The sequence below is a fragment of the Somniosus microcephalus genome, chromosome 6 (genome assembly GCF_052327205.1).
Source record: "Somniosus microcephalus isolate GS21.2 chromosome 6, FLI_Smic_1.0, whole genome shotgun sequence".
Lineage (NCBI taxonomy): Eukaryota > Metazoa > Chordata > Chondrichthyes > Squaliformes > Somniosidae > Somniosus > Somniosus microcephalus.
In genome coordinates, this window is record NC_140992.1 from 49371760 (window position 1) to 49398674 (window position 26915).

Sequence of the window (26915 nt, forward strand, 5' to 3'; positions counted from 1 at the left end):
CAGCCAGGTGTATTAGATTTTGAGTGAGAGATGATTTTCATAGCACTGCTCAGCAAAGAGTTGAAGATAAACTGTCTGTACTGATAATAGAATTGTAAATTGAACAGCATATCTGAAAAGCAAACTAGATATTTGTGAGCTCTAAATTATTTCAATACCAAAGGCCCCATCCTTTCTGACGCAAGCACCATGTTTGGAGCTTCCGCTCCTGACGGGGTCCCGAGGAAATTCCCAGCAAAGGTCGCGGCCTGGCCTATCTGGGTCCTGACCCATTTCCAGGGTATTCTGCTGCACCTCTGCTGGAGTTATTGTGGGAGTGCACCTGAAGCCCTGTGAACTTTTTGGGCCCTGATCTCTTAAACATCAGGTTCAGTCCAAGACCAGCAAACAAGACTGGAACACGGTTGTGATTAAATTAACTGGGCAAAGCTTTCAACATCGGTGGGAGTGTAAAGCGACAATATTGGATCAGCCGCTTGTTGGTTTCAATGGAAAGGAAAATTGGGCGAGGCCTATAACAGACTGTGATCCGATATCATCTGATTTGCACCGCCGCAGTTGAAAGTTCCAGCATATGTATTGTTTCACTCTTGAGGTATATTATACTTTTCAGTTTCAATAAGAGTTAGCTATAATTACAGCATATTGCAGGATGTACTAGCAACAATATCAATTTATACCTAAATTTAGATTTAATATGCATTTTGACATAATTCGTTACTGATTTTGCTATTTTCCCTTGGAAGCACCTTGCCGAAGGGTAGTCTCATACTAGCTGTCAACATAAATCTACTATTCATCACTTCTGATTTGATTCTGCCTTTCAACTGATGCCACGGAGAAACAGCATATTGTCAACCATTTTAGTGAAATAGTGAAACCCACCATCGCTTCAGGACCTTAATATCCCCAGTGCTTAAAGCTGGCTCTGGTGACCTTGATTACATCTGTCTTCAACTAGCCATTTAGAGTTCTACGGTTCAGAGCTACTCCTGTCAAACAGAAGGACTAAACCCACCATCTCTAAGGAGGCTGGTGCTGTTTGAGCATAAGTGAGGAAGGCCAGCGTAATCCAAAAGAGCAAAGGCATAATGTGTTTATCAAATACCAGTAAGGTCATTAAAAAAATCCTAACATAGAAACATAGAAGATAGGAGCAGGAGTAGGCCATTCGGCCCTTCGAGCCTGCTCCGCCATTCAATGAGATCATGGCTGATCATCCAAATTCAGTACCCTGTCCCTGCCTTCTCCCCATATCCCTTGATCCCATCTTGTGAAGTTTGTATTCTTTTCCAAAGTTGCCATCATTGCCAGATTAAACTCTGTTCATCTCTACAATTCAAAACAAGCATTACTATAGTTTTTCACTGCAACGAAGAAACAACAGAGTGTGACATATATGGACCTAGAAATTCGATCGCATCATGCCCATTTTTCAGGTGTAAAACAGGTGCCTAAGTGTCCAATATAGTGAACAGTGCACACGTGCCTGTCCCACAACCCCGCCATTTTGGATCGGACTGCTCTGTTGCCATCTTGGGCGTGTATCAGAACAATTCAAGAAGCTTATTATAATATTTAAATAAGTACCCCAAGCTGATTATAGGACCCTTTCGTGAAATTGGTCTGCCCCAGTGGCTGACTTGGTACGTGTTAAAGCCATGAGTTGCTGGGCGAGTTTAACAGTCAGCGCTATTTAAAGGGCCCATCTACTCCATACAAGTTAGTTGCTAGTTTGTCCTCTTAGGCTGCTAGTTAACTTCCGAGGCCTGTTTGGGCTATTTCCTGCATTCCATAACTTGCTGCTGGTGCTGGACTGCTTTGGAAACAGTTTATTCCAGTCATGGGTAGTCTGGTAGATCCGCCTTTGGGGCTGGTGGGCGAGGCAGCAAAGAAGACAGGAGAGAGCAGCTGGGAGAAGAGGTAGGAGGAGGGCACTGTGCAGGAAACCATGCCCACCATGGGTCTTCAGGGAGCACTTCTCATAACTCAACTTCACCGGGGAGGAATCTGTGAGGTGCCTGCACTTTACCAAGGAGGCTGTCACAGAGCTGTGTCACCTGCTGCAGCACAACTGAAGCCCCAAACCAGGCATGAACTGCACTGCCTGTGATTGTCAAGTCACCGCAGCTCTTAACATTTGTGTTACGGGGTTATTACAAGCTGCAGAAGGTAACATCAACGACACATTGCAGTTTGTTGCACACTGCTGTATCAGAAAGGTGTCCGAGGCTTGGTACACCCAAAGAGGAATACAAGCATTGTATTCCCCATGGAAGCAGGACGAGACAGGACTAGGCTTTGCCTGCATTGCAGGGTCCAAGGTGCCATAGTCGGCACTCACATTGCCCTCCGTGCTCCACATTACCAGCCTGACATTTATGTCAATAGAAAGGGATACCACTCCCTGAATATACAGCTTGTTTGCGACCACAGGCAGCGCATTATGCAGGTCTGTGCTCAGTTTCTTGGCGGCATCACGATTCATTCATCCTGCCTCAGTCCTCTGTGCTGCCTTTATTTAAGCCAGGCTGTTAAGTCAGATGCTAGTTATTTGGCAGTAACCAGCCGGACGCTCCGGACATGTCTCACGACTCCTGTCGGGAAGTCGGGCACATGCGCAAAGCATGCCTACAATGAGAGCTATGCCACCAACAGAAATATCACTGAGCAGACCATGCTTGGGCCATTCAGGAGGAGCTCTGCAGCAAACCCTTGAACGCGTTTCCAGATTTGTAGTCACGCGCTGCATAACTTTGCTATATTGAGTGCCCAGCCCTTACAATCACCTGGGCAGTAATAAATGGAGGAGGAGCAGGAAGAGGAGGAACACCAGTGCCGCTAGCTGCCAGAACTCAGAGAGCAGCTCATCCAAGAGTGTTTCACTTGAACCATCCTTCCCATCCCCAGTACAGCAATAGTCCCACAATCCTTATCACCACTATCCTTACTACCACCATCCAATTACCTTCCTTCAGTCCAGCCTCATGGGTTTTGCCCTCAATTGACGATAAATATGAACACCAACACCAAATTCAGAAAACAGAAATTTTAATCCAACAATTCACTTCAGATTTGAATAAAAGTTAACTGGAATAATTAAGAATCTGCTTTGTGCAAGTCCCTAGTGCCTGTTCATGTGCTTGATTATTATCCAGGGCCTCCAGAATGGTATTCAGCCATTTCTCACTTCACAAGTGACCCCCTCCTGTCTGCAGTTACAGTGCACCTCCCCTTTAAGAGGTGCTGGCTGCCTTTAAGTGGCGTCAGAGCGGCCCAATTTTGCCTCACTCCCAAACAGGCGCAGAGTCAATAACCAGTTATTATTGTTCGTTGGTAAGAGCAAAATAAGATCCATACGACAAGCTGAAAACAAACCTTTTAAATGATCATCCAGGTGTGACAACTGCTGTCGGGGCACATTGTAAAATCATAGATATTTGAGCACAAGTGGGAGACCATGGCCTATCATGCCAGTGCTGCTACTAGCTTCACATCAAATGTTTTCTTTTCCTCAAATAATGATCGAATTCTCTCTTGAGTGTTGCCGGAGTTGTCTTCAATAACTGCACTGTGATCCATCCTGTATTCTAGTAGACCTGTTGCATTAAAAAAATCTAACAGCCCCCCTTCATGTTTGTAGTACTAACCCTTAGTTAATGCCCTCTTATTCCCAATTCATTGATTACTGGTAATCATCTTTCACTTTTTATACACTTGCATCCTTCCAAAATTTTTAATACTTCTATTAGACACACCGTACCCCCTCCCTTAACTTTCTGTGCTCCAGTGAACAAGCCCTAGCCTTTCCAAAGTTTCTCAATCATAGCTATATGGGGGAATTCCATTTTCCTGGTGGGGAGTCCTATTTAATGGTTTAAATGTTGTCGCCCTATCTCCGACCCACACTTCATATCAGCGTGGCTTCCTGGCTAGGAGTGCCTGATCAGAGAATCACTTTGTATATATTTTTCCATTCCTGATATCACCCTAACAAAGCTACATTGCAGCTTTTTCATCTCCAAATTCCGTTCTATAACTACATGCAGTTTCCGACTGTGGCATGGCCAACATTTAGTACAGATTCAACACTACCTTCTTGCCTTGGTAGTCATTGCCCCTATATATAAAACCCACAGACCAGGGAAGAACTAGAATCCAAAAACATAAACATAACAGTGAGTAACATATTCAAGCTCCCAACCATTGCAGTTGAGATTGAAACCCAGCCCCGATAGATATTCAAACTCTCCCAGCTGTTGGTAGGGTTGCTAATTTGGAGCATTCTGCAGCTGTGGAACACTCCATTGTAAATGGGGGAATCTAGCAAGATAAAATGGACAAATCTCATCCTCCTGAAACAGCCTTAGTGGCCAATCAAAGAACAGCATTGGAAATAACAACAGAAAATGCTGGAAAAACTCAGCAGGTCAGGCAACATCCGTGGAGAGACATTTGAGTTGACGTTTCAGGTCGAACCCTTCTTCAAAACTGGAAAGAAAAGAAAATAGATCGAAGGCAGGGCTGCGATCAGACAAAAGAAGTGAAAGAAACAAAAGAAGTAAAAGAGACAATAAAAGGTATTAGGAGCTAGACAAGATGGTAATAGGCTGAGATTAGGTGTAAAGTGTACTGGCAGGGCAAGAGGTAGCTGCCAGGTGTGAGTGGCCACTTCGGAGTCTGCAGTCCAGACAGTTCAGTTTCTGTGCCACAGGACAAAACATGGTAGCAGGAGGTGGTGGCTGGTGACTGAAAACCGTACAATAAGAAAAAGAGTACCAAAAGATCGGCAATACGCATATAATAATAATACAGAAATTCTGCATGATTTCTTTCATCAAATGCATCAAAGCCAAATGAAATCAAAACATGTTAGTAACTATGTGAATATATGATTTAGAAACAATCAAGTACAAATAGATCAGATCAAAAAAATTGACAAATCAGGCCATGGTCAAAACTGGTCATACTTTTAGAATCGTTGATTGGTTGTTTGGTTATTTTAGATGGAAGCATCAACATTTCAACAGTCAGCACTAATGATGAGGGCAGCTATCTCCAGTGCTGATGCTGCCGCAGCTTGAATTCGTCCATAGATAATTATTTTTGAAAGTCGTCCAGTGCTGAATAGCATCTCTCCTCTCGACAAAGTATTGGTGCAGCACTATAGCAAATGTCTCTTTCAGTATGAAAATGATTTTCATGTGTGTAAGTATTCATTGGCATGGTTATCCCTTGAGCTCTAAAGAGAACCTTTCTGTGGTCGGTATAAATATTCGATCCAATTAGGTGCCCTCAGATGGAGTAGCTAACCCTTTTGATGGTTATTGAAATGCATAACATACCATTACAGCTGGGCTGATGTAGATTAGCAATCTGACAATCTATTTCAACAGTGTAATAATGATCTATTACCATTGTCGCATTTGCAGATCGTGATTAACTGTCATTCTCAAGGCACTGTGGGGTGCTTTCGGTATTTGTAGCTTTTTCTGTTAGATTTAGGAGAGTGTGACATTTTCCTTACTTTTCCAAACACTAGCTTTTATGCATAAAGTTAATTTTAAAAAGGATAAAATGACTACATTACACATAATTGTCCTTAAATTGACCACAAGTGCATAGAACTTTGTGAAAACGGTTTGATTATTCGGAGGAGGATGGAGTTCACCGTGTTCTTTGCTTAAACTGATGTTTAATAACCACATCAGCCATCTTGATTGCAACCAAATATATGAATACATTATGAAAATGAGAATTTTGCTGAAGAATTACGGTCACAAAGCTATTTACAGAATGTTCTGCAGATGAAACAGATTTTGCATTGTGTACCACGTACTCCAAGCTGTCTCAAGTCATATCAGAAAAGAGATATCCAGAGAAGGCCACCAATATTGCTGCTTAACTGCACTGCTCGGTCTCTATCTCTATCTCTCTTTTGAGCTCAAAGGATAAAATTTTAATGATTTTTGCATGATGTCCTGAGCAAATTAAAAGAAATCCGGATTAATTTTGATTGGACAATGCGGTTATATATTGATGATAATGGTTTGGCCGCATGTCATTTCCTCACTTACCACTATAGATATTCGTACACGTTTCGACTTTCTGTGCTCTGACATTGCCTGATTCTTTGATAGAAAGATAGGATAATGCAAGTTATACATCACATATAGCACCATCCAGGGAGAAGCCTTACATCTGCTTAAAACGAGCTATAACATTTTTGGTCAACAGATGTTTTCCTTTTAACAGTTGAATTTTCCAACGGTCTATTTCCCCCTCAACCTACCAATCATAATGCTTCAAATTATTAACGCAGTCTGCTGTCTGTGCCCAAAATAAACTAGTAGCATTTAGTAATGATGCACTTCGCTGAACATCTCACGTCACTGGAGGTTATGTCACAACAGGATCTGTTCGCGTTTCTGCTGCAATTTATGAAAAATGACAGATCTGATACAAATACAGCAGCACAGGAGTTACATTACATAATAAAAGCACGGTGCATCACATGAGGAGGAGTGAATGGAGCTTTTTATATTTGTCATTCACTAACAGGTTTCACGGAACGGAAAGCAACATGATTTCTTCAAGGCAGCACATTAATTCACAGTATTTTCAGCAGTTTGTTTACCCCAATTCTTCATATCAGGGGAAGAATTTAAAGCAAAATCAGATGAAACGAAAGCCACCCCTTATCCATTGGAAATTTGTTAACCTGTGATCTCAATATCTCAACCTCTTAATAGCAGCTTTCTTATTCCAGTAGACCTATCAATTACTTTGCTTCATTTGTGGAAAAAAAATGACTGCTCAATTCATGAAGCACGACGCCAAAATGTAGTTATTGGGGTAGAAATTGGTATGTGTTGTGCCCGTTTTTATGGGCCCAGACCAATTTTTACCCCATCCTTTTCTCCTGCTGAAGAGCTACCTCTGGTTTTGCAAAACTAATTTGAAAAAGAATGGAAAAAACAAAACCCATCTGGATGGCTTCTTTTACATCTCCTTTAGAACAATGCGTATCGTTAATTCTCAGTGCGATGAGGACAGCGCTGCTCATCGTTCCCAAAAGCTTTATAAAATATTATACAATATTATTCAGCTATCTGACTTCTTACTTAGCCCTCAATACCAGTAAGACTGCTAATCAACACCATACCCATTAGAGAACTGTGATTCAAAAGGTACAGTTGGTTGCCTGATAAGTTTAAATGAATGTTCTACTGTAACCACAAACTTACTAATCGACTTAGAAGAGTTCGGATATGTTATAATGCAAAGAGGTCCATGGTTGCATTGTTATATTTATCAAATATCCACAATCCCATTCACAATCCTAGTGTACCAAAGAGAAGCCAGCTAATAGCTAAATATGATTGCCATCTTAGTTATCAGTTGATATCTATTATGTTCAGAGATGAACTGGAGAAGGTGTAATAACATAATTGGGAATCAAACATGCATACTTCATTTTCTGCTTACTTAGAGTAGGATGAGATATGTTGATGTTAATCTATAACCTACAATTAACAAACATTTATTATATTCCAGCATATATTTAAATTATCAACAAGTTAAAGGGTTTCATCATGAAACGGCAAAGTGACAGGAAAAATCCACTACATGTATCCTCAATACCTTGTTAAATAGGGCGGAAAGCTCTAGCAAATTTGTAGCAAAGCTTACATCAAGAGATGAGGCACAAGGCTTTGCTCAAAGCTCACTTAATGCTGAAAATCGTTGTCATTGCTGGTGGGAAAAATACAGCCTTTTCAAAAAGGATTGACAGATGAAGTCTACTCCTGGACACCTGCAGAGATATTTTCCAGAATCTCACAAATGTATGTGTGATTTGAATGGGATAGCAAAATTAGCAGGATTGAATATGCAGCGACAGATGATGATGATGGAGACACCTACCTCTCCTGGTTCATCCATTGGGTTCACACAGAACAGGCTTTTCAGTGCAATTCCTGTTTGATCCAGGGGACCTGAAGAAAAGAAATTCACATTTATTAAAAATTCCACTGTGAAAACTGAAATGAAGGCCAGAATTTTCTTCGGGGAGGTGAGGTGGGTGGGGGCCCGAGGCGGGCGGGAAACCCGGGAAGCCAAGTTTCGCACAGGCCCTGTCGACTTTACCGGCAGGGCCTAATTTGAATGTGAGGCCTTGGTTTCCCGCCCGCAGCCAACCAGATTGAGAGGCTGGCAGGCTGCGGGTGGGTAGGCCTCAGTTGCGAGGGGTCAGTCCGGGGGAGGGATCACTGGAAGGGGGTTGGGTCAGCAATTGGCGGGGGGGTGGTTGGGAATCGACGGGAGTGGGGTCGGGAATCTGCGGGAGGGGGGTTGGCAATCGCGAGGGGGGGGAGAGGATCGGCGGGGGGTTGCAGGATGGGCAGGGGATGAGGGATCAGCAGGCGATTGGGGGGGGTCGCTGGGGATCGGGGAGGTCAGGGATCGCAGGAGGGGGGCGGAGGATCGGCGGGGGACTGTCAGACCACAGTCAAATTACTATGTATCTTAAAAAGACAGAAACAACCAACACAGAAACACAACCCAGTAAGCTGTACAACACCAAAAAATCGTACAGATGGGCCAAAAACAGCACGGAAAAATACCAGAAAGCAATTAGCAATGAATCAACTCAAGCTCTATTGGACACCTTTCTGGATAACATATACACTCACAATAAAGAAGGCGTAAACCGGGCAGTGAATAACCTAAACAATATTTTTGATAATTTGGCAGCAAGGTCAAACTTGAAAGCTCGCAAGAACAAACCCAAAACAAAAAACTATGAAAAATGGTTTGACCCAGATTGCGATAACATGAGGAAAAAACTTAGAAAAATATCAAACCAAAAACACAGACAGCCAGAAAACGAGGAATTACGCCTTACTTATTGTCAGACACTAACACAATACAGAAACACACTCAGAACCAAAAAAGAGCAGTATATTAAGAATACACTCAGCTCCATTGAGGAATCCATTGATTCAAATTGTTTCTGGGACAACTGGAATACATTACACAAAAAACAACACGACGAATTGGCCATTCAAAATGGAGACACATGGGAAAACCACTTTGAAAAATTATACCAGAAAAACACACTAAGACCAGAGCAACACCAAATATGCAAAAAACTGGAAAAGCTCGAAATGGCCATAAAAGATAACCAAAACCCGCTAGACTCCATAATAACAGAAAAAGAACTAGTTGAAAAACTCAAGGACCTGCGACCAGGAAAAGCTTGCGGTGCAGACGGCATACTAAGCGAGATGATTAAACACACAGACGATAAAATGAAACTGGCTATCCTAAAACTCTTCAACTTGGTTCTGAGTGTCGGTTACTTCCCTGATATCTGGAACAAAGGACTCATAACGCCCATATACAAAAGTGGGGACAAAGTCGACCCAAATAACTATCGAGGCATCTGTGTAAACAGTAACCTGGGGAAGGTATTCTGTAGTATCATAAACAAAAGACTTATAAACTTCCTTGAGGAGCACAATGTCTTGAGTAAAAGCCAAATTGGATTCCTGCCAAACTATAGAACAACAGATCATATCTTCACCCTACAGACCCTAATTGACAAACACGTTCATCAAAACAAAAGCAAAATCTACGCATGCTTTATAGATTTCCAGAAGGCTTTCGATTCCACCTGGCATGATGGTTTATTCCTGAAACTTATCGAAAGCAGGGTAGGGGGAAAAACATATGATGTAATTAAATCAATGTATACAAACAACAAATGTGCAGTTAAAATTGGAGACAAACAAACAAAATACTTCCCACAGGGGTGGGGGGTGACACAGGGCTCGCCCATCTCACCGACACTCTTTAATATTTACATAAATGAATTGGCAAAACTACTTGAACAATCTACAGCACCCGGCCTCACCCTATATGAATCCAAGGTTAAATTCCTCCTCTATGCAGATGACCTGGTTCTGCTGTCACCAACTAAGGAGGGTCTACAGCAGAACCTGGATCTGCTGGAGTCGTTCTGCCAGACCTGGGCCCTGACAATAAATCCCCCAAAAACCAAAGTCCTTGTGTTCCAGCAAAGATCCAGACATCAGGGACCCAAAATAAATTTCACACTAGGAACAACCAAAATTGAACAAACCACTAACTACACATACTTGGGCTTAAAAATCAGTTCTACAGGAAATTTTCATCTGGCTGTGAATGAACTGAAAGAGAAAGCAAGAAGGGCTTTCTATGCCATTAAAAAATCAATCCAAATAGAAATCCCAATTAGCATTTGGCTCAAAATTTTTAAATCAGTAATTGAACCAATTGCACTCTATGGCAGTGAGGTGTGGGGACCGCTAACACAACAAGAATTTGCAAAATGGGACAAACACCCAATTGAGATCCTACATGCAGAATTCTGTAAAAGTATCCTCCGGACTCAAAGGAAAACCGTAAACAATGCATGCAGGGCAGAACTAGGTCAATATCCATTAATAATCACTATCCAAAAAAGAGCCACCAAATTTTGGAAACACCTAGAAATGAGCAACCCCCAATGCTATCATTACGAAGCCCTGAAATGCCAAGAGAGGACCATAAAAGAAGAATACCCTCAGTCAACTAGTCCTGGGACTCAGTGAAGTAACTACTAACACTACTAACAATAGCCAGCCCCAGGACAGCGACAGCGTAACACACAGAATTCGACCCAACACAATCGTCGCTAAGCAAAAGGAAAAATCTCTGTCATATTGGGCAGAAACAACAAAAACCCAAAGCAAACTCAATTGTTACTTGGCCCTAAACAGACAATACAACATGGCTGATTACCTGACCAGGGTAAAGGATAGCAAACTGAGAAAAACCTTGACAATGTACAGACTTAGTGAACATAGCCTGGCGATCGAAAAAGGTAGACACAGGCAGACCCGGCTACCAAGAGAGGACAGGATATGCTCTCACTGCAGTCAGGGAGTGGTGGAGACAGAGATGCACTTCCTCACAGCTTATAGAAAATATCAGGGCATAAGGGAGAATTTCTACCCAAAATTCACAAAAATATGCCCGGAATTCAGAAATTTGAATGACGACCAAAAACTCCCATACCTACTAGGGGAAGAGAGAAATTGTGTAACACTAGCGGCACACTATGTTACAGCTTGCCATAAACAGAGGGACAACCACTAAATATAAGAAAAGAGTATATACAAATTATATGAATGTATATGTATACACTCAGGGATATATCTGTTTATACACTGTATGGATAGATCTGTATTTTTGTGTACAACCATGAATGTTTTTCGATGCTTTGGCAACATAAGATGTACCTTGTCATGCCAATAAAGCGATTTGAATTGAATTGAATTGAATTGAATTGACTGGAGGATTGTGGCCAGACTCCTCATCATCGTTGGTGGGGGAGTGGTTGGGGGCAAGGTCTGGGAATGCGATTGGAGGCTCGGGGAGTGGGAGGGGTCTCCGATCACGGGGGGTGGGTTAGGTAGGGATCCTGGATCCAGGAGGCAGATATAAAGCCACTTACCTCCTGGATGCATCAGTCCCGCTTTTGTTTAACTGCCAGGTTTCATGAAATGTGTGAAACCCGTCCACAGGCAGTTAAATTCAAAATGGAGGGGAAAAAATAGAGGCTTCCAGCCTCATTACAATAATTAAATTAAGGTAATGACCCCTGAGAGCGGGTTGGTCAAAAACGGAAGTGGGCGGGTTGGAGGCGGGATCAGGTTGGGAATCCCATTTTTAACAATTTAACTGCCCCCACTCTCCGAACCCACCTGTTTTTTTAATGGGAAAATTCCAGCCGAACTCATTCTTTAAAATTGCAGTTGTACCAGATCGGGGTGGGAAGCCAGTGGGTAAATTGAACACTCCATTTTAACTGCCGGGCAGGGGGTGGGGTTAAAATTCCCCCATGCATGCTTAACAGTGGATCAAAGTAGAAATTGTTTCACCCTGACACTAAATGCAGTATAAGTATACACCTAGAATGGCAACAAACTATTCATTATTGGGCTGGATATTCCGATCCCTACGGGTGTGTACGAGCTGTGTACCCACCCGTAGGGACATCGTAAATGCCAATTTCAGGCATGCGCTGGAAACCGGCATTTCTGATCTGTCAAGAAAGCTCCTGACAGATCCTCCGGCTGCCCAGGAGAAGGGCCTCTGCGGGTGGATAGTTCCGCTTTTTGGAGACCCTCCGCCCACTGAAAACCCTTACAATTCTTACGCCTGGTAAAAGCAGGTGTAAGGCCTGCTTTTACCAGGATAAGAGCTGAAAAAAGTTTTAAAAAAAATTTCCACTGATTTCTCATTTAAAAATAAGTTTACTTTTAGCCCCGTAAAAAACTTTAATTACTTTTTTCAAAAATTCAAAGTTTTGTTTAAAATAGTTAATTTATTGGACTTTCAAGTCATTTTAAAAATGATTTTTTTTTAACATTTAAAGTTTTACTATATTTTGGGGGTCTTCCTGTCAAATGTATAAAGGGAGATTCCCTTCTTTGATTGGCTCCCCATGGGCCACGTGATCCCAGGGACGCTGCGAACTACCTGCGCCTCTGGGATACATGGGCCCTGCGCACCGGCAGTTTGGAGAGGCCCAGCATTGGAATCGTGCGCGTCCCAGGAGCCCTCGGGTAAGGGCGCAGATTTTTCCAGATCGCAGTCCTCCGCCCGCGGGAGGCCTGCGATCGGAATATCTGGGCCATTATATTAAAGGTTATATTAAAAAAAGCTGAACTCTAGTTTAATATTGTCTTTTACAGTTGAAACAATGCAGTCGTCAATGACCTCTGCACAGATGACATTACTGAACACAACATTCACTGCTGCAGATAGATTTAGTATAAAATCTAGATCTAAGCCAATGAAATGGACTCTGGGCAGAATTAAAACTGAGAGAGTGTACTTTTAAACAATCTTTGAAAGTAACTATCTGGGGAATCCATGATGACAGATGGCGACTGGAAGCAAGGTAAGCAAAGCCATTGGCAACAAAATGATTAAAGGTATGGATCAGTATTCTCAGCAGCAGCACCTCCTGCCCAAGCCTAGATTCGATAACTTCATACAGACATTTAACTTTTCCTCTTCAAAGTGAATCTCTGGCTTGCAAAGCAAAGTCCTTATGATCAAAAATCTTAACATTTTCACAACAAACATTTCAAAAAGATTGTGAAAAAATTTGAGATTTTCATCCCAAAGCCATTTTAGCTCTTTCCAAAATAATGTAGGTTTGAAGTTCACCCTTAAGCTCCCAGTAAATACTGAAATGTATTAATGTAAAGTTTACTTGAGTTGTCTACCTCCAAACCAGTGAGTCTAACTGGGAGAAATTAAGGCCAAATGATATTGCAATGACATAATGGCCCAGAAATTCCAGAACGGGGCTTGCAGCGCGTGCAAGCCCCGTATTTACACTTACCCCGCGCTACTGACGATCAGCTCCAGGGACGCCTGGACTTGGTGAATGAAAAAAAAGAATCCCGGGCAGCGTATGACGTCACGCCGCCCAGGAGTGCAGCCAGGAGCGTGCAGTGTAAGTGAGACACGCCCCTTGAGGTCTCAGTTTCACTGGACACACCCCCAATGTTTCGGTCAAGCTGCTAAGGATTTTTACATGCAAAGCAGCAGTTTAAATAGGTTTTTGGAAGTTTTTTGAAGATTTTGGTAACTTTTATAAACTTTTTAAAATGTTTACATTATTTTGAGTAATCTGAAGTAGTTTTAAAGAGAATTAAAGCAATTTAAAGACTTTTAAAAGCCCTAAAAGAATTTTTTTAATTCCATTTATTTATTTAGCAATGTCGTCGTCATACGTGTCTTCACACTGTTCCCTTTGGGGAACTGTATGAAGTGGTGGAAGGATTTATGGCCGTGATTAACGCTCATTCCGTGACCGTAACCATCTTTGAACCAGCCATTAGGGCGGTTAGTCCTATGGCGGGAGGGTTTTACGGGCTCCCACAAGCTATACAAGGAGGGGGGGCCACCCACACCCACGGACGCAAATATCCCACTGGATGTCAACCCAGAATTTATAGCCGGAGCTCCGACTCCACTTGCCGGGACTGTCTGGAGTGGGGTTCAAAACCCTACCCTGATCTGGCCCAGCGGCGGGGATCCTACCGCTATGACAAAGGCCCAATCCGATTAGCAACGTGAAATGGCAGCATAGGGCTCCAGTCACAGGGAGGGAAAAGGCGCAGGAAACGTATGGGTGTCACCTTTTGTGCGGAGTGGACCTTTTGCGTAGCAGTAAGCATCCCCGCCGCTGGGCCAGAAGGAGTAGGGTTTTGAACCCCACTCCAGACAGTCCCGGCAAGTGGAGTCGGAGTTCCAACTTTAAATTCTGGGTGGACATCCAGCGGGATACTTGCGTCCGTGGGTGTTGGTGGCCCCCCCCCCCCCACAGATGGGTTGTGGGAGCCCGTAAAACCCTCCCGCCATAGGACTAACCACCCTAATGGCTGGTTCAAAGATGGTTACGGTCACGGAATGAGCGTTAATCACGGCCATAAATCCTTCCACCACTTCATACAGTTCCCCAAAGGGAACAGTGTGAGGATACGTACGATGATGACCTCTTGCGCAATGCACCTCCTTGGACCCTCAGTCGCAGATGCGAGGGGGCAAGTCGTGCAATTGTTAAATTTTTTATTTTATTGACGTGTAAAATGTTGGCCCAGTAATTCCCTTCCAACTGCGCGAGTACGGTCGGGGTACTTACGCATCTGGCCGGATGAAATGCCGGTTTTCAGCATGCACAGTGCTTTTGGGGAAAACCGGCATTTCCTGTCCTCTGAACGAAGGGGTTCAGAGGCAGAACGCGTGCGACTGCACAGGCAGCGCGTGCGCAGTATAATTCGCCGCTTTCATTACTGCTTTCAGTGAGGTCAAGTCCTTACAACTTACACATGAAAAAAGCATGGGTACAGTTGCTCCAGAGGCTGCGGAGGAAGATATTTCTTATCGTGGAGCTTCTGAAAGTATGTATGTCTGTATATATTCCTTTGCGTGTTATGTATATATTCCTTTACTTATGTGTATGAATGTATTATTTAATTATGACTTTCAGAGAAAGTAACTTATTTGAAAATCATAATTAAAAACATACATTCATACACATTAGTAAAGGAATATAAAACATACATACATATACGTAAAGGAATATATGTGGACATACATACATAACTCATTCTCACATTCCATTCACACAGCCACAATTGCTCCTTCTACCTACCGTTCTGAAAACCCTTTAAAAAAAAAAAAAAAAAAAATTTTTAACTTTAAAACTTACTTAAAATTTCTTAAAATAACTTCCCTCCCTTTCCCAAACAAAAATATTGCATTTCAGAAGCTCCACGATAAAATGTTTCTTCCTCCTCAGCCAATGAACCACTTTACACTTGCTTTTTTCAAGTGTAACTTCTGAGGACTTACCCTCACGGATTTCATGAATGAAATCTACGAAGTTCACTGCGCAAGCGCTGCCTGTGCAGTCGCACGCGCTCGAGGTCTGGAAATGCCGGCGTTCCCCGCATGCGCTGTTCATGCTGAACGCCGGCATTTCCAACGGCCAGATGCGTGAGTACCCCGAGCGCACTCACGCCTTTGGCCGCGAATTTCTGGCCCATTATGAACATTTATCAACACTATTTTATTTCAGAGGTCTTGTTTTGTTCAAGCCAATAGGATGGCTTTGAGCAAAGCTACAAGGTACTAAATGAATACTTTACATCTGTCTTCACTAGAGAAGAGGATGCTGCCAATGTAGCAGTAAAGGAGGAGACAGCAGCAATATTGGATAGGATAAAAATAGATAAAGAGGAGGTAGAGTCATAGAGCACAGAAAGACGCCCTTTGGTCCATCGTGTCCATGCCGGCCATCAAGCCCTGTCTATTCTAATCCCATTTTCCAGCACTTGGTCCGTAGCCTTGTATGCTATGGCGTTTCAAGTGCTCATCTAAATACTTCTTGAATGTTGAGGGTTCCTGCCTCTACCACCCTTTCAGGCAGTGAGTTCCAGATTCCAACCACCCTCTGGGTGAAAATGTTTTTCCTCAAATCCCCTCTAAACCTCCTGCCCCTTTCCTTGAAACTATGCCCCCTGATTTTTGACCCCTCTACTAAGGGGAAAAGTTCCTTTCTATCTACCCTCTCTATGCCCCTCATAATTTTGTACACCTCAATCAGGTCCCCCCCTCAGCCTTCTCTGCTCTAAGGAAAACAACCCCAGCCTGTCCAGTCTCTCTTCATAGCTGAAGCGCTCCAGCCCAGGTAACATCCTGGTGAATCTCCTCTGCACCCTCTCCAATGCAATCACATCCTTCCTATAGTGAGGCAACCAGAACTGCACACAGTATTCCAGCTGTGGCCTAACTAGCGTTTTGTACAGCTCCATCATAACCTCCCTGCTCTTATATTCTATGCCTAGGCTAATGAATACAAATATCCCATATGCCTTCTTAACCACCTTATCTACCTGTCCTTCTGCCTTCAGGGATCTATGTACATGCACACCAAGGTCCCTCTGATCCTCTGTCCTTCCTAGGGTCCTACCATTCATTGTGTATTCCCTTGCCTTGTTAGTCCTCCCAAAATGCATCACCTCACACTTTTCAGGGTTAAATTCCATTTGTCACTGTTCTGCCCATCTAACCATCCCGTCTATATCGTCCTGTAGCCAGAGGCTTCCCTCCTCGCTATTTACCACTCCACCAATTTTTGTGTCATCTGCGAACTTACTGATCATACCTCAATCATTAATGTACACTACAAACAGCAAAGGACCCAGCACCGATCCCTGCGGTACACCACTGGACACAGGCTTCCAGTCACAAAAACAACCTTTGACCATCACCCTCTGCCTCCTGCCAATAAGCCAATTTTGGATCCAATGTGTCAAATTGCCCTGGATCCCATGGGCTCTTCTTGACCAGTGTCCCATGTGGGACTTTGTCAAAAGCCTTATGGAAGTCCATGTAGACTACATCAACTGCACTACCCTCATCCACACACCTAGTCACCCCCTCAAAAAATTCAATCAAATTGGTCAGACATGATCTCCCCCTGACAAAGCCATGCTGACTATCCCTGATTAATCCCTGTCTCTCCAAGTGGAGACTAATTCTGTCCCTCAGAATTTTTTCCAATAATTTCCCTACCACTGATGTTAGGCTCACTGGCCTGTAATTCCCTGGTTTATCCCTACTACCCTTCTTGAACAATGGTACTATGTTAGCTGTTTTGAAAATTTGTGTCAGTGCCCCTGCAATCTCCTCCCTTGCCTCACACAGGCACTTAAAAGATTGGCAGTCCTCAAAGTAGAAAAGTCACTTGGTCCAGGTGGGATGTATCCTAGGTTACTGAGGAAGGGTGAAAATTGCAGAGCCTCTGGCCACAATCTTCCAATCCTCCTTGGATATGGGGGTGGTGCCAGAGAACTGGAGGATTGCAAATGTTACACCCCTGTTTAAAAAAGGTGAGAGGGACAAACCTGGCAACTATAGGCAAGTTAGCCCAACGTCAGTGGTGGGGAAACTTTTAGGGACAATAATCCTGGACAAAATTAATTGGCATTTGGGAAAGTATGGACTAATAAATGAAAGCCAGCACGGATTTGTTAAAGGCAAATCGTGTTTGACTAACTTGATCGAGTTCTTTGATGAAGTAACGGAGAGGGTTGATGTTGTATATATGGACTTTCAAAAGGCGTTTGACAAAATTAAAGCCATTGGATTAAAGGGACAGTGGCAGCATTGATACAAAATTGGCTAAGGTTTAGAAAGCAGAGAGTAGTGGTGAACGATTGTTTTTCAGTATTAGGACCACTGCTCTTTTTGATATATATTAATGACCTGGACTTGGGTATACAGGGCAAAATTTCAAAGTTTGCAGATGACACAAAACTCAGAAATGTAGTAAACAATAAGGAGGGTAATAACAGACTTCAGGAGGACATAGACAGACTGGTAAATTGGGCTGACACTTGATGGGTTAAATTTAATGGAGAGAAGTGTGAAGTGATACATTTTGGTAGGAAGAATGAGGAGAGACAATATGAACTAAGTGGTACAATTTTAAAGGAGTGGCAGGAACAGAGAGACCTGGGGGTGTATGCACACATATCTTTGAAGGTGGCAGGACAAGTTGAGAAGACCGTTAAAAAAGCATATGGTATCCATGGCTTTATTTTAAAAAAAAAAATCATTTCTGGGATGTGGGAGTCACTGGCAAGGCCAGCATTTATTGCCCATCCCTAATTGCCCTTGAAAAGGTGGTGGTGAGCCGCCTTCTTGAACCGCTGCAGTCCGTGTGGTGAAGGTATGCCCACAGTGCTGTTAGGGCGGGATTTCCAGGATTTTGACCCAACGACGAAGGAACGGCCGATATACTTCTAAGTCAGGATGGTGTGTGACTTGGAGGGGAACTTGGAGGTGGTGGTGTTTCCATGCACCTGCTGCCCTTGTCCTTCTAGGTGGAAGAGGTTGCGGGTTTGATAGATGCTGCCGAAGAAGCCTTGGCGAGTTGCTGCAGTGTATCGTGTAGATTGGTACACACTGCAGCCACGGTACGCCGGTGGTGGAGGGAGTGAATGTTTAAGGTGGTAGATGGGGTGCCAATCAATCGGGCTGCTTTGTCTTGGATGGTGTCGAGCTTCTTGAGTGTTGTTGGAGCTGCACTCATCCAGGCAAGTGGAGAGTATTCCATCATACTCCTGACTTGTGCCTTGTAGATGGTGGAAAGGCTTTGGGGAGTCGGGAGGTGAGACACTCGCCGCAGAATACCCAGCCTCTGACCTGCTCTTGTTGCCACAGTATTTATGTGGCTGGTCCAGTTAAGATTCTGGTCAATGGTGACCCCCAGGATGTTGATGGTGGAGGATTCGGCGATGGTAATGCCGTTGAATGTCAAGGGGCAATGGTTAGATGCTCGCTTGTTGGAGATAGTCATTGCCTGGCACTTTTGTCACGCGAATGTTACCTGCCACTTATCAGCCCAAGCCTGAACGTCGTCCAGGTCTTGCTGCATGCGAGCATAGACTGCTTCATTATCTGAGGAGTTGTGAATGGCACTGAACACTGTGCAGTCATCAACAAACATCCCCATTTCTGACCTTATGTTGGAGGGAAGGTCATTGATGAAGCAGCTGAAGATGGTTGGGCTGAGGGCACTGCCCTGAGGAACTCCTGCAGCGATGTTCTGGGGCTGTGATGATTGACCTTCAACCACCACAACCATCTTCCTTTGTGCTAGGTATGACTCCAGCCAGTGGAGAGTTTACCCCCTGATTCCCATTGACTTCGGTTTTACTAGGGCTTCTTGATGCCACACTCGGTCAAATGCTGCCTTGATGTCAAGGGCAGTCACGCTTACCTCACCTCTGGAATTCAGCTCCTTTGTCCATGCTTGGACCAAGGCTGTAATGAAGTCTGGAGCGAGTGGTCCTAGCGGAACCCAAACTGGGCATCAGTGAGCAGGTTATTGGTGAGTAAGTTCCACTTGATAACACTGTGGATGACACCTTCCATCAATTTGCCGATGATTGAGAGTAGACTGTTGGGGCGGTAATCGGCCGGATTGGATTTGTCCTGCTTTTTGTGGACAGGACATACCTGGGCAGTTTTTCACATTGTTGGATACATGCCAGTGTTGTAGCTGTACTGGAACAGCTTAGCTAGAGGCACGGCTAGTTCTGAAGCATAAGTCCTCAGCACGACAGCCGGGATGTTGTTGGGACCCATAGCCTTTGCTGTATCCAGTGTGCTCAGCCATTTCTTGATATCACGTGGAGTGAATCAAATTGGCTGAAGACTGGCTTCTGTGATGGTGGGGACGTCAGGAGGAGGCCGATATGGATCATCCACCCGGCACTTCTGGCTGAAGATGGTTGCAAACGCTTCAGCCTTGTCTTTTGCACTTAGGTGCTGGGCTCCACCATCATTGAGGCTGGGGATATTCATGGAGCCTCCTCCTCCTTTTTTAATAGAAGCATAGAGTACAAAAGCAAAGAAGTTATGCTAAACCTTTATAAAACACAGGTTAGGCCTCAACTGGAGTATTGTGTTTAATTCTGGGCACCACACTTTAGGAATCATGTTAAGACCTTGGGGAGGGTGCAGAGAGATTGACTAGAATGGTACCAGGGATGCGAGACTAGTTATGTGGAGAAACTGGAGAAGCTGGGATTGTTCTCCTTAGAGCAGAGAACGTTAAGGGGAGATTTGATAGAGGTGTTCAAAATCATGACTGTTTTTTTCCAGTGGCAGAACGGTTGGTAACCAGAAGGCACAGATTTAAGGTGATTGGCAAAAGAACCAGAGGCTATATGAGGAAACATTTTTTTAAGCAGCGAGTTGTGATCTGGAATGCACTGCTTGAAAGGGAGGTGGAAGTAGATTCAATAGTAACATTCAAAAGAGAATTGGATAAATACTTGAAGGGAAAAAAATACAGGGCTATGGGAAAAGAGCAAGGAACTGGGATTAATTGGATAGCTCTACCAAAGAGCCGGCACAGGCACGATGGGCTGAATGGCCTCTTTCTGTGCTGTATCATTCTATGATTCTATAACCTGAAGTACCCATGGAAGAAGGCCAATGAATGACAGGTGGGCTTGTTCAAATTAAAAATGTAGATTAGTAAAAATCTTTTAAATAACAATTGTTCAATTTGGACCTATAAAACAATCCATGTCCTGCAGTGCCTACCAGTTGCAGAGGGCTTCAAATGAACTGGTGGACACAGTGTGTTGTACTTCATGACCATTCAGGCATTTACTAAGGATTGGAATACGGGCAAGGACTTGGGGAGACCCTCCCCGATGATCTTGAAACTGTGGAGTTTTACGAACTGCTTGCCCTGCCCATCAGGTGACTAACAATAAAAAATTGGGTGAAGAAGTGTGACCAAAAGCTGTGGAACTGCTCCTTTAGATAATGGAATATGGACTGCAACCTCTGACACTGCATAAATATGTGGAAAATGGCCTTGTCCGGTTGTAGAATGGACATACAGCTAGGACATCCATAAGATGGCTCAAATCAATGTTTGATGCCCCAGTGCTAAACAGCACACTCTGTCTCCCATGTCCCCTACTGGAGCAGCAAAGGATTTGTGAATACAAAGCCTTTCTTTGGGGGATGCTCGCCCATATGAGTTGATAAGATATTCTGTCAGGAAGTATCCCAATAGAAGACAAAGGTGAGGAAGTTGAGAGTGTGCATCAGCAATGAGCACAAGAAATCCATCCCTGCAAACTGGAATGGTACATAAGGAATCTCTGAGTGGCAGCTCAATTTGAGGTGAACATGATCAAGCATGGGTTTTGGGACCTTGCGTCTATGAGCAGCTCCATCTGAATGGGGTGGGATCAGACAGAAGTGCTCTACACCCTTGAACCATCTTAGTACACATAACAGAGTCACCGCGCTATCTTTTATCTATACGCCGGTAAAACGGGCTTGCTCAGTTGGGTATCCCTAAAGAGAGGCTTGTTCGTTTAGAGACAGCCCCAGCTGGTAAAGAACACGCTCCAAACATTCAGCAGTTCCTGATAGGTGACAAGCAACTTGGAGAGAGATCTCTTGCAAGTTGAAGTAGAAGAGCTATCTGTTGGATTTCAGAGAGTGCAGCTGGCAGAGCAAAAATTTCATGAGCACTCACACTTCAGAGGATTCTCGATGTATAGATATCTTTACAGGAAATGAAGGTGGAAAGTCGCTAAAGGATGTGCAGGCACACTAGTGACTAACCACCTTCCCTAAGCAGGAGATCAGAACTCCCAGAGAGACCAGGAGAAATCAAACAATTTTCTTTTAGCATGTTGGCGACAAATTCAAGAGGAAGGATCAAATTGACCAACAGGTATCAGAAAATAGTTGCTGGGTTATGATGATTGACTCTTCCCCATAAGAAAGCACTCAGAACAATCCTGTCCAGTATCTGAGCCTAGCAGAGACTTTCAGCTCCAGTTTGGTCCAAATTGCTAGCCTGATGTCCTCAGTGGAACTTAGATAAACTCCAAGGTATAATAGATAGGTGGTTCTCCAGCTGTCTACATGGAGCTTCTCTGATGAGTCTTCCTGCCACTGGCCCACTAAAAGTTCGGAACACTTAACCTAATCGATCCTTGTGGAGGATGCGGCAGATACACTTATTGGCACTCGCGCATTCCCCACAGGTCAACCAGAACAGTCACCATGAGAAGTAAGTCACTGCTGTGAGCTGAAAGAATGGCTTCCATGCCCAATCCACACAGAGCCTGTCATAGAAGCCTCCAGTGCAAGCAATGGAAGAAATGTTCCAAGCAGATGAAATACAATTGTTTGGAGATGAGGCACCCCTGACACACTCCACTCTCAAAGCAGAGCAGGGCCATCAAACTTGGCTGGTGGGCGGTAGCGGAGATTGTAGGCAGGAAACCGCAGTCATGGACTCGCGTGATCGGTCCCCGGCATTTCGGTAAGTGGTAAAAGGGGCCGGGGGGGGGGCGGGTGGGTTGGGGGCAAAGGCAATTGGGAGGTTGGAGGTGGGGGAGCAGGAGCAGTGGAGGGAGTGCGCTCCAAACCAAATGAATGTTATCAAAGAGAACTAGAGACCATGTTGGACTGATAATGGTGGATCACATGGACCAGCACTGAGTGAAACTGGTGGCCATGCTTTTGCTAGCATTTTATAGTCTGTGCTGAAGAGGGGATGTGCATGTAGTCAATTCCTAGGATATCCCAGAGTACCCTGTAGAACTCCGCGGTCTACCAGTTGAAGGTTCAGAGTTTTGATATGGGGCATCTGCTGGAGTTAAGTGGACGGCTTCCTCAGGGTTAGCAGTCCCTCAAATCACCGGATGTGCTCCGGGTTGACCCTTAATTGGTTCTTTCACAAAACTCTACAGGCACCTTCACAAGTTGGATCTGGAGGGATCCAATGAGCAGCCCTTGCCACTGCAGGTTCCACGACCACCTCAGGAGGAAGAGTAAGATGTGGAGGAGGAGAAGGAAGAGGCGGGATCTGCAAGTGGTGAGTCACCAGGCACAAGTGGGCTGCAGCCAGGCCGGGGGAAAGGGTAGCTCTCTGGAAGGCGACTTTACACACGAGTTCTGCTGCACAGGACTCAGATGAGGAGTTCTCCACACAAATTTACAATTTTTTTTTGGACAGGAAATAAAAATTAGAGAACGGGTCACCCTTTGCCTTCTCTCCTGCATCTTCTGATGGCCAGCTTAAAAGCAGCATTGGTTGAAACCTCCTGGCTGGGAAATGGCTGGAAGGTGGGTTGGTTGTATAGGGCAGGGAAATGAAAAGGTGGGTATATGTTCTACTTGGTGAAGTGCAGCCACAAATGCTTAGCACACTTGTATTATGCCGCTCCGTGTGCTATTCTTAAGCAGGTGTTATCGTGAAATGGTATGAGGGTGGTAAGAATTCACCAATTGGAAAACATATCCTAAAATTACGAGAGGGGGAACTGATTTTCAACTGACATTTATTAATGTGCCTTAGTTCAAAGGGGATGGCAGAATAGATGATCTAGATGTTATGAGGGAACAAAAGCACAATTTTAAAGTTCATTGTTTACAAAAAATGGTGTGGGATGTCAAAATGCACGACACAGAGATGATTCAAAGGGATCTGGAGAGCCTCAGCTATTGAGCTAATGCTGCTCAGTGCAAATAAATGAAAGTAACGCATGTAGATACAAATCAAATTAACTGTGATTACAAGACGCATGGCTGAACTTTGATGGAGGTTATTCAAGAGAAAGATTTCGGAGTGGTTGCAGACCTGTATTTACAAAAGCAGTCTAATGGTTTCACGTACCACCAAATGAGCAGCTTCTGAGTAGCACTGGCAGAGACATAGGAATAGATTGCCTGTCTGGCTTCCTTGATAGCTAACAGTGCAAAGCCTTAAAGACAGGAGAAAAGAGCTTACAAAAATGATGAGGGTTCTCTTTGTGGTGTGAGATAAAGTAAAGTAATCAGCAAAACAGATTTTAACTGCATTATTAGGAGCTACGAGCACGGGCTCAAGGATTAGGTATTTACTCTGTATAATAAAACATTGTGAGTCACTGTACTTCCAAATGGACATATATGCATTACGAAAGGAACAAAGACAAATGGTGCTGGAAGATTTTCTCTGTGCTGTGTGTAGTGCCGTCATAACCGCAGTTATAAGAAACATATTGACAATTTCATTATACATCACACACAAAGGAAGTCTGCCTAGCTGGACTTAAATAAATGTCCTTGTCACGTTTCAGGATTATTTTGACCATTGTTCCACAGAAAGAATTTGGAAAAAAGTTATGTTTAAGTGTTGAATTTTTAAATAAAAAGTGGACTTCCATAGGTTTAAAAAGGAAAGCCACAAGCTGCTGAATGTGTATTAAAGTTAGACATTGACATCATTGAATGATGGGAAGCAAAGGAGCAACTAACAATCAGAATGGGGGGGGGGGGGGATAAAATATTCCTTCCTGTTGTGTTTTACATGAAGCTGGTTGCATGGTAGAAGGCTTGTCCAGCAGCTTTTTTGGCCAACCCACCTAAAAGGGAAGGGATCAGGAACGAAGCCACAACTCCCGGCGGGGACAGGAAAGCAGTGAACAGCAGCTAAGATTTGTTAAAGGAAAAGCTGTGAGACCCTTTACTGATGCAATTATGCAGCAAAGTGCTGCAAGAATGATGCAGTACAGGAGGGAGGAGTTAGAGTCAAGCCTGAAGTTAAATTAAGTGAATTTGATAACTGTTGCTCTGTATGTTCACCTCATTGTGCACCAAAGCAGCTCAACAATTTATATCAAGCCTCGCCTCATCTGGTAGTTTTTTGATCCACTTGGTGGTTTGGTGCAAAAGACACGAGTATTTGGTCCAGATCTCAAGGGGATGCTATCACTACATGGAAGTGTGAGTCAACTCCCATAAAAGAAAAACGCTCAACCTGCTTAAGAGGCAACTGACACCACTGAACACAGAAAGTATCTATGGCAGTCCTGAATTTGCAACAGTTCTACTAAGACATACGAAAGGATCTAAGATTATACTATTGAGCAAAATGAAAAGTGAAATGAGAAAGGATTCAGGTTTCTAAAAATAAGGGAGGAGATAAAATTGAATGGAATGAATTATTTGAACTGAATCTGGATTGTAGGAGAAGAGGATTAGCTCTAAGAAGCTACTGACAGAGCAAAAAGTTTAGGGGCTTCTTCTTGTACAGGGTTATTAACTACTAGTTAAATAATTTTTCACACAGAGCAGAGAATGTTAGGTCTGTAAATTGTTTAAAAGGGAATTGAACAGATTTTCCAATGTAGAAGAGAAGTATAAGTTTATTGAAATGTAATAATTTGTGATTGGATTTTAGCGAATGAGAAGGTAATAAAGAATGGAAAGGTCTGCCTGCAGCATTAATGTATTATTTTGAATGTATCATATGATTGATAAGGATAAGGAAGGATATTCAGCTTATCTTGGCTAATCCAAGCAGAAAGAACATAACCCAATCACAGAATCCAACTCTTTCTCAACTGGTTCCAGGGTTTGTGCCTCTATCAACCTTCCCAGAAGTTCACTAAGTATTAAGAACTTCCTGACATTAGTCTCAAATTTGCATGTCTCCAGCTTGAACCTTTGTCCCTTTGTCCTATTGTAATGGTTTACCGGGCCACAGTGTCGTAGATTTATCTTATCTATACTGTTTACTATCTTATATACTTCCGAGGTTCTTGCTTGGCACTTTCTTTCAAAACTGAAAAGCCCAAGTTTTTTCTGACAATAGGAATCATCCTCACTGACAGTCTACATTACCTTCTGTTGTTCCACAGAACCATGTGTCCTTATGCTCTCCCACAATAGGGGTGGAGAGTGTAGGGGCTCGATTTTCAGTGTGCCGTGGAGTCGGGTTTGGAGGCGTGTGGGGAGTTAAATTCCCGAAATCGGGGGTCCCGACCCCATCCCGCCTCCATGCCAGTTTCAAAGGAGGCGGGTATCCGCCCTGCACTGGGACCCGTCTACCTGAGGCGGGAAGGGATTAGTGCCAATTAACAGGCAGTTTTTAGCCTAATCCCTATTTTTAAGCTTGAACTGTGGGATTCCCGACGGCTCCAAACCACGCCAAGTTGAAGGAGTCGGGCCGTCGGGCTGAAGGGCTTGGAGGGGTCGACATGTCGGTGTTCAGGTGAGTGATGTGTGCATGAGTGGAAAGGTAAGTGTGTTTGGTGTGTCTAAAGTGATTAAATAAGTTTTACATACATTTTCTTACCTTTTCAGCCTTCCTTCCTTTAGGTTCGGGGAGTCTCTCATCTCAGCGGCACAGAAAGCAGAATGGCTGCGATCTGTCAAAAGTGACAGCCTGCAGCTTTCTGTGCAGGAGAGATTTCTAACTGAGTCTGTGGAGAAGGACTCATGTTAGAAGTAAGACCATCAGTGTTTGACAGCTTCAAACAGCTGTGACACACTGATATTTCATCTGTCAAAACGTATTGACAGATGAAATTTCAGTCTGTGATGTCACCTGTTGCCGGGTGGCCCTGAATTGGCCTGCTGAGCCCGCCCAGCAGGCTCAACAAGGTCAATCAAGTTAAAATCACGTGGATTGGCCGCATCTCGATGGAGGCAGGACTACAACCCCGAAAGTTGTAGTCCCGCCTCCAACCCGACTTCTGAATGAAAATCCAACCCTTGGTGTTCAAATCCTGGTATAATTAGAACCGGATTCAGAATTCATTCTAATGGAAAGAAGTTTGCATAACACACAAAGTATTTCAGGGAGGTTAACAGTGGGCTGTAAACATTGCTCTTGTATACAAAAGGAATGTATGTAAAAAAGAGTTTGTATACAAAAAGAAACACCACAGCAACAAATAAGGGAAAATTGGGACTTTGAATTTTTT

General features: G+C 43.7%; 1 protein-coding gene across 1 annotated transcript in view; it reads right to left on the bottom strand.

The window, feature by feature from the left end:
• Positions 1-26915, bottom strand: part of LOC147115698 (chloride channel protein 2-like) — a 644493-nt gene that overhangs the window by 59027 nt on the left and 558551 nt on the right. The window contains exons 19-20 of the mRNA XM_085990183.1: positions 7927-7997; positions 6078-6131 (exon numbers count right to left, since the gene is read on the bottom strand). Coding sequence (XP_085846309.1) covers positions 6078-6131; positions 7927-7997 — 125 coding nt within the window. The remainder of the gene's footprint in view (positions 1-6077; positions 6132-7926; positions 7998-26915) is intronic.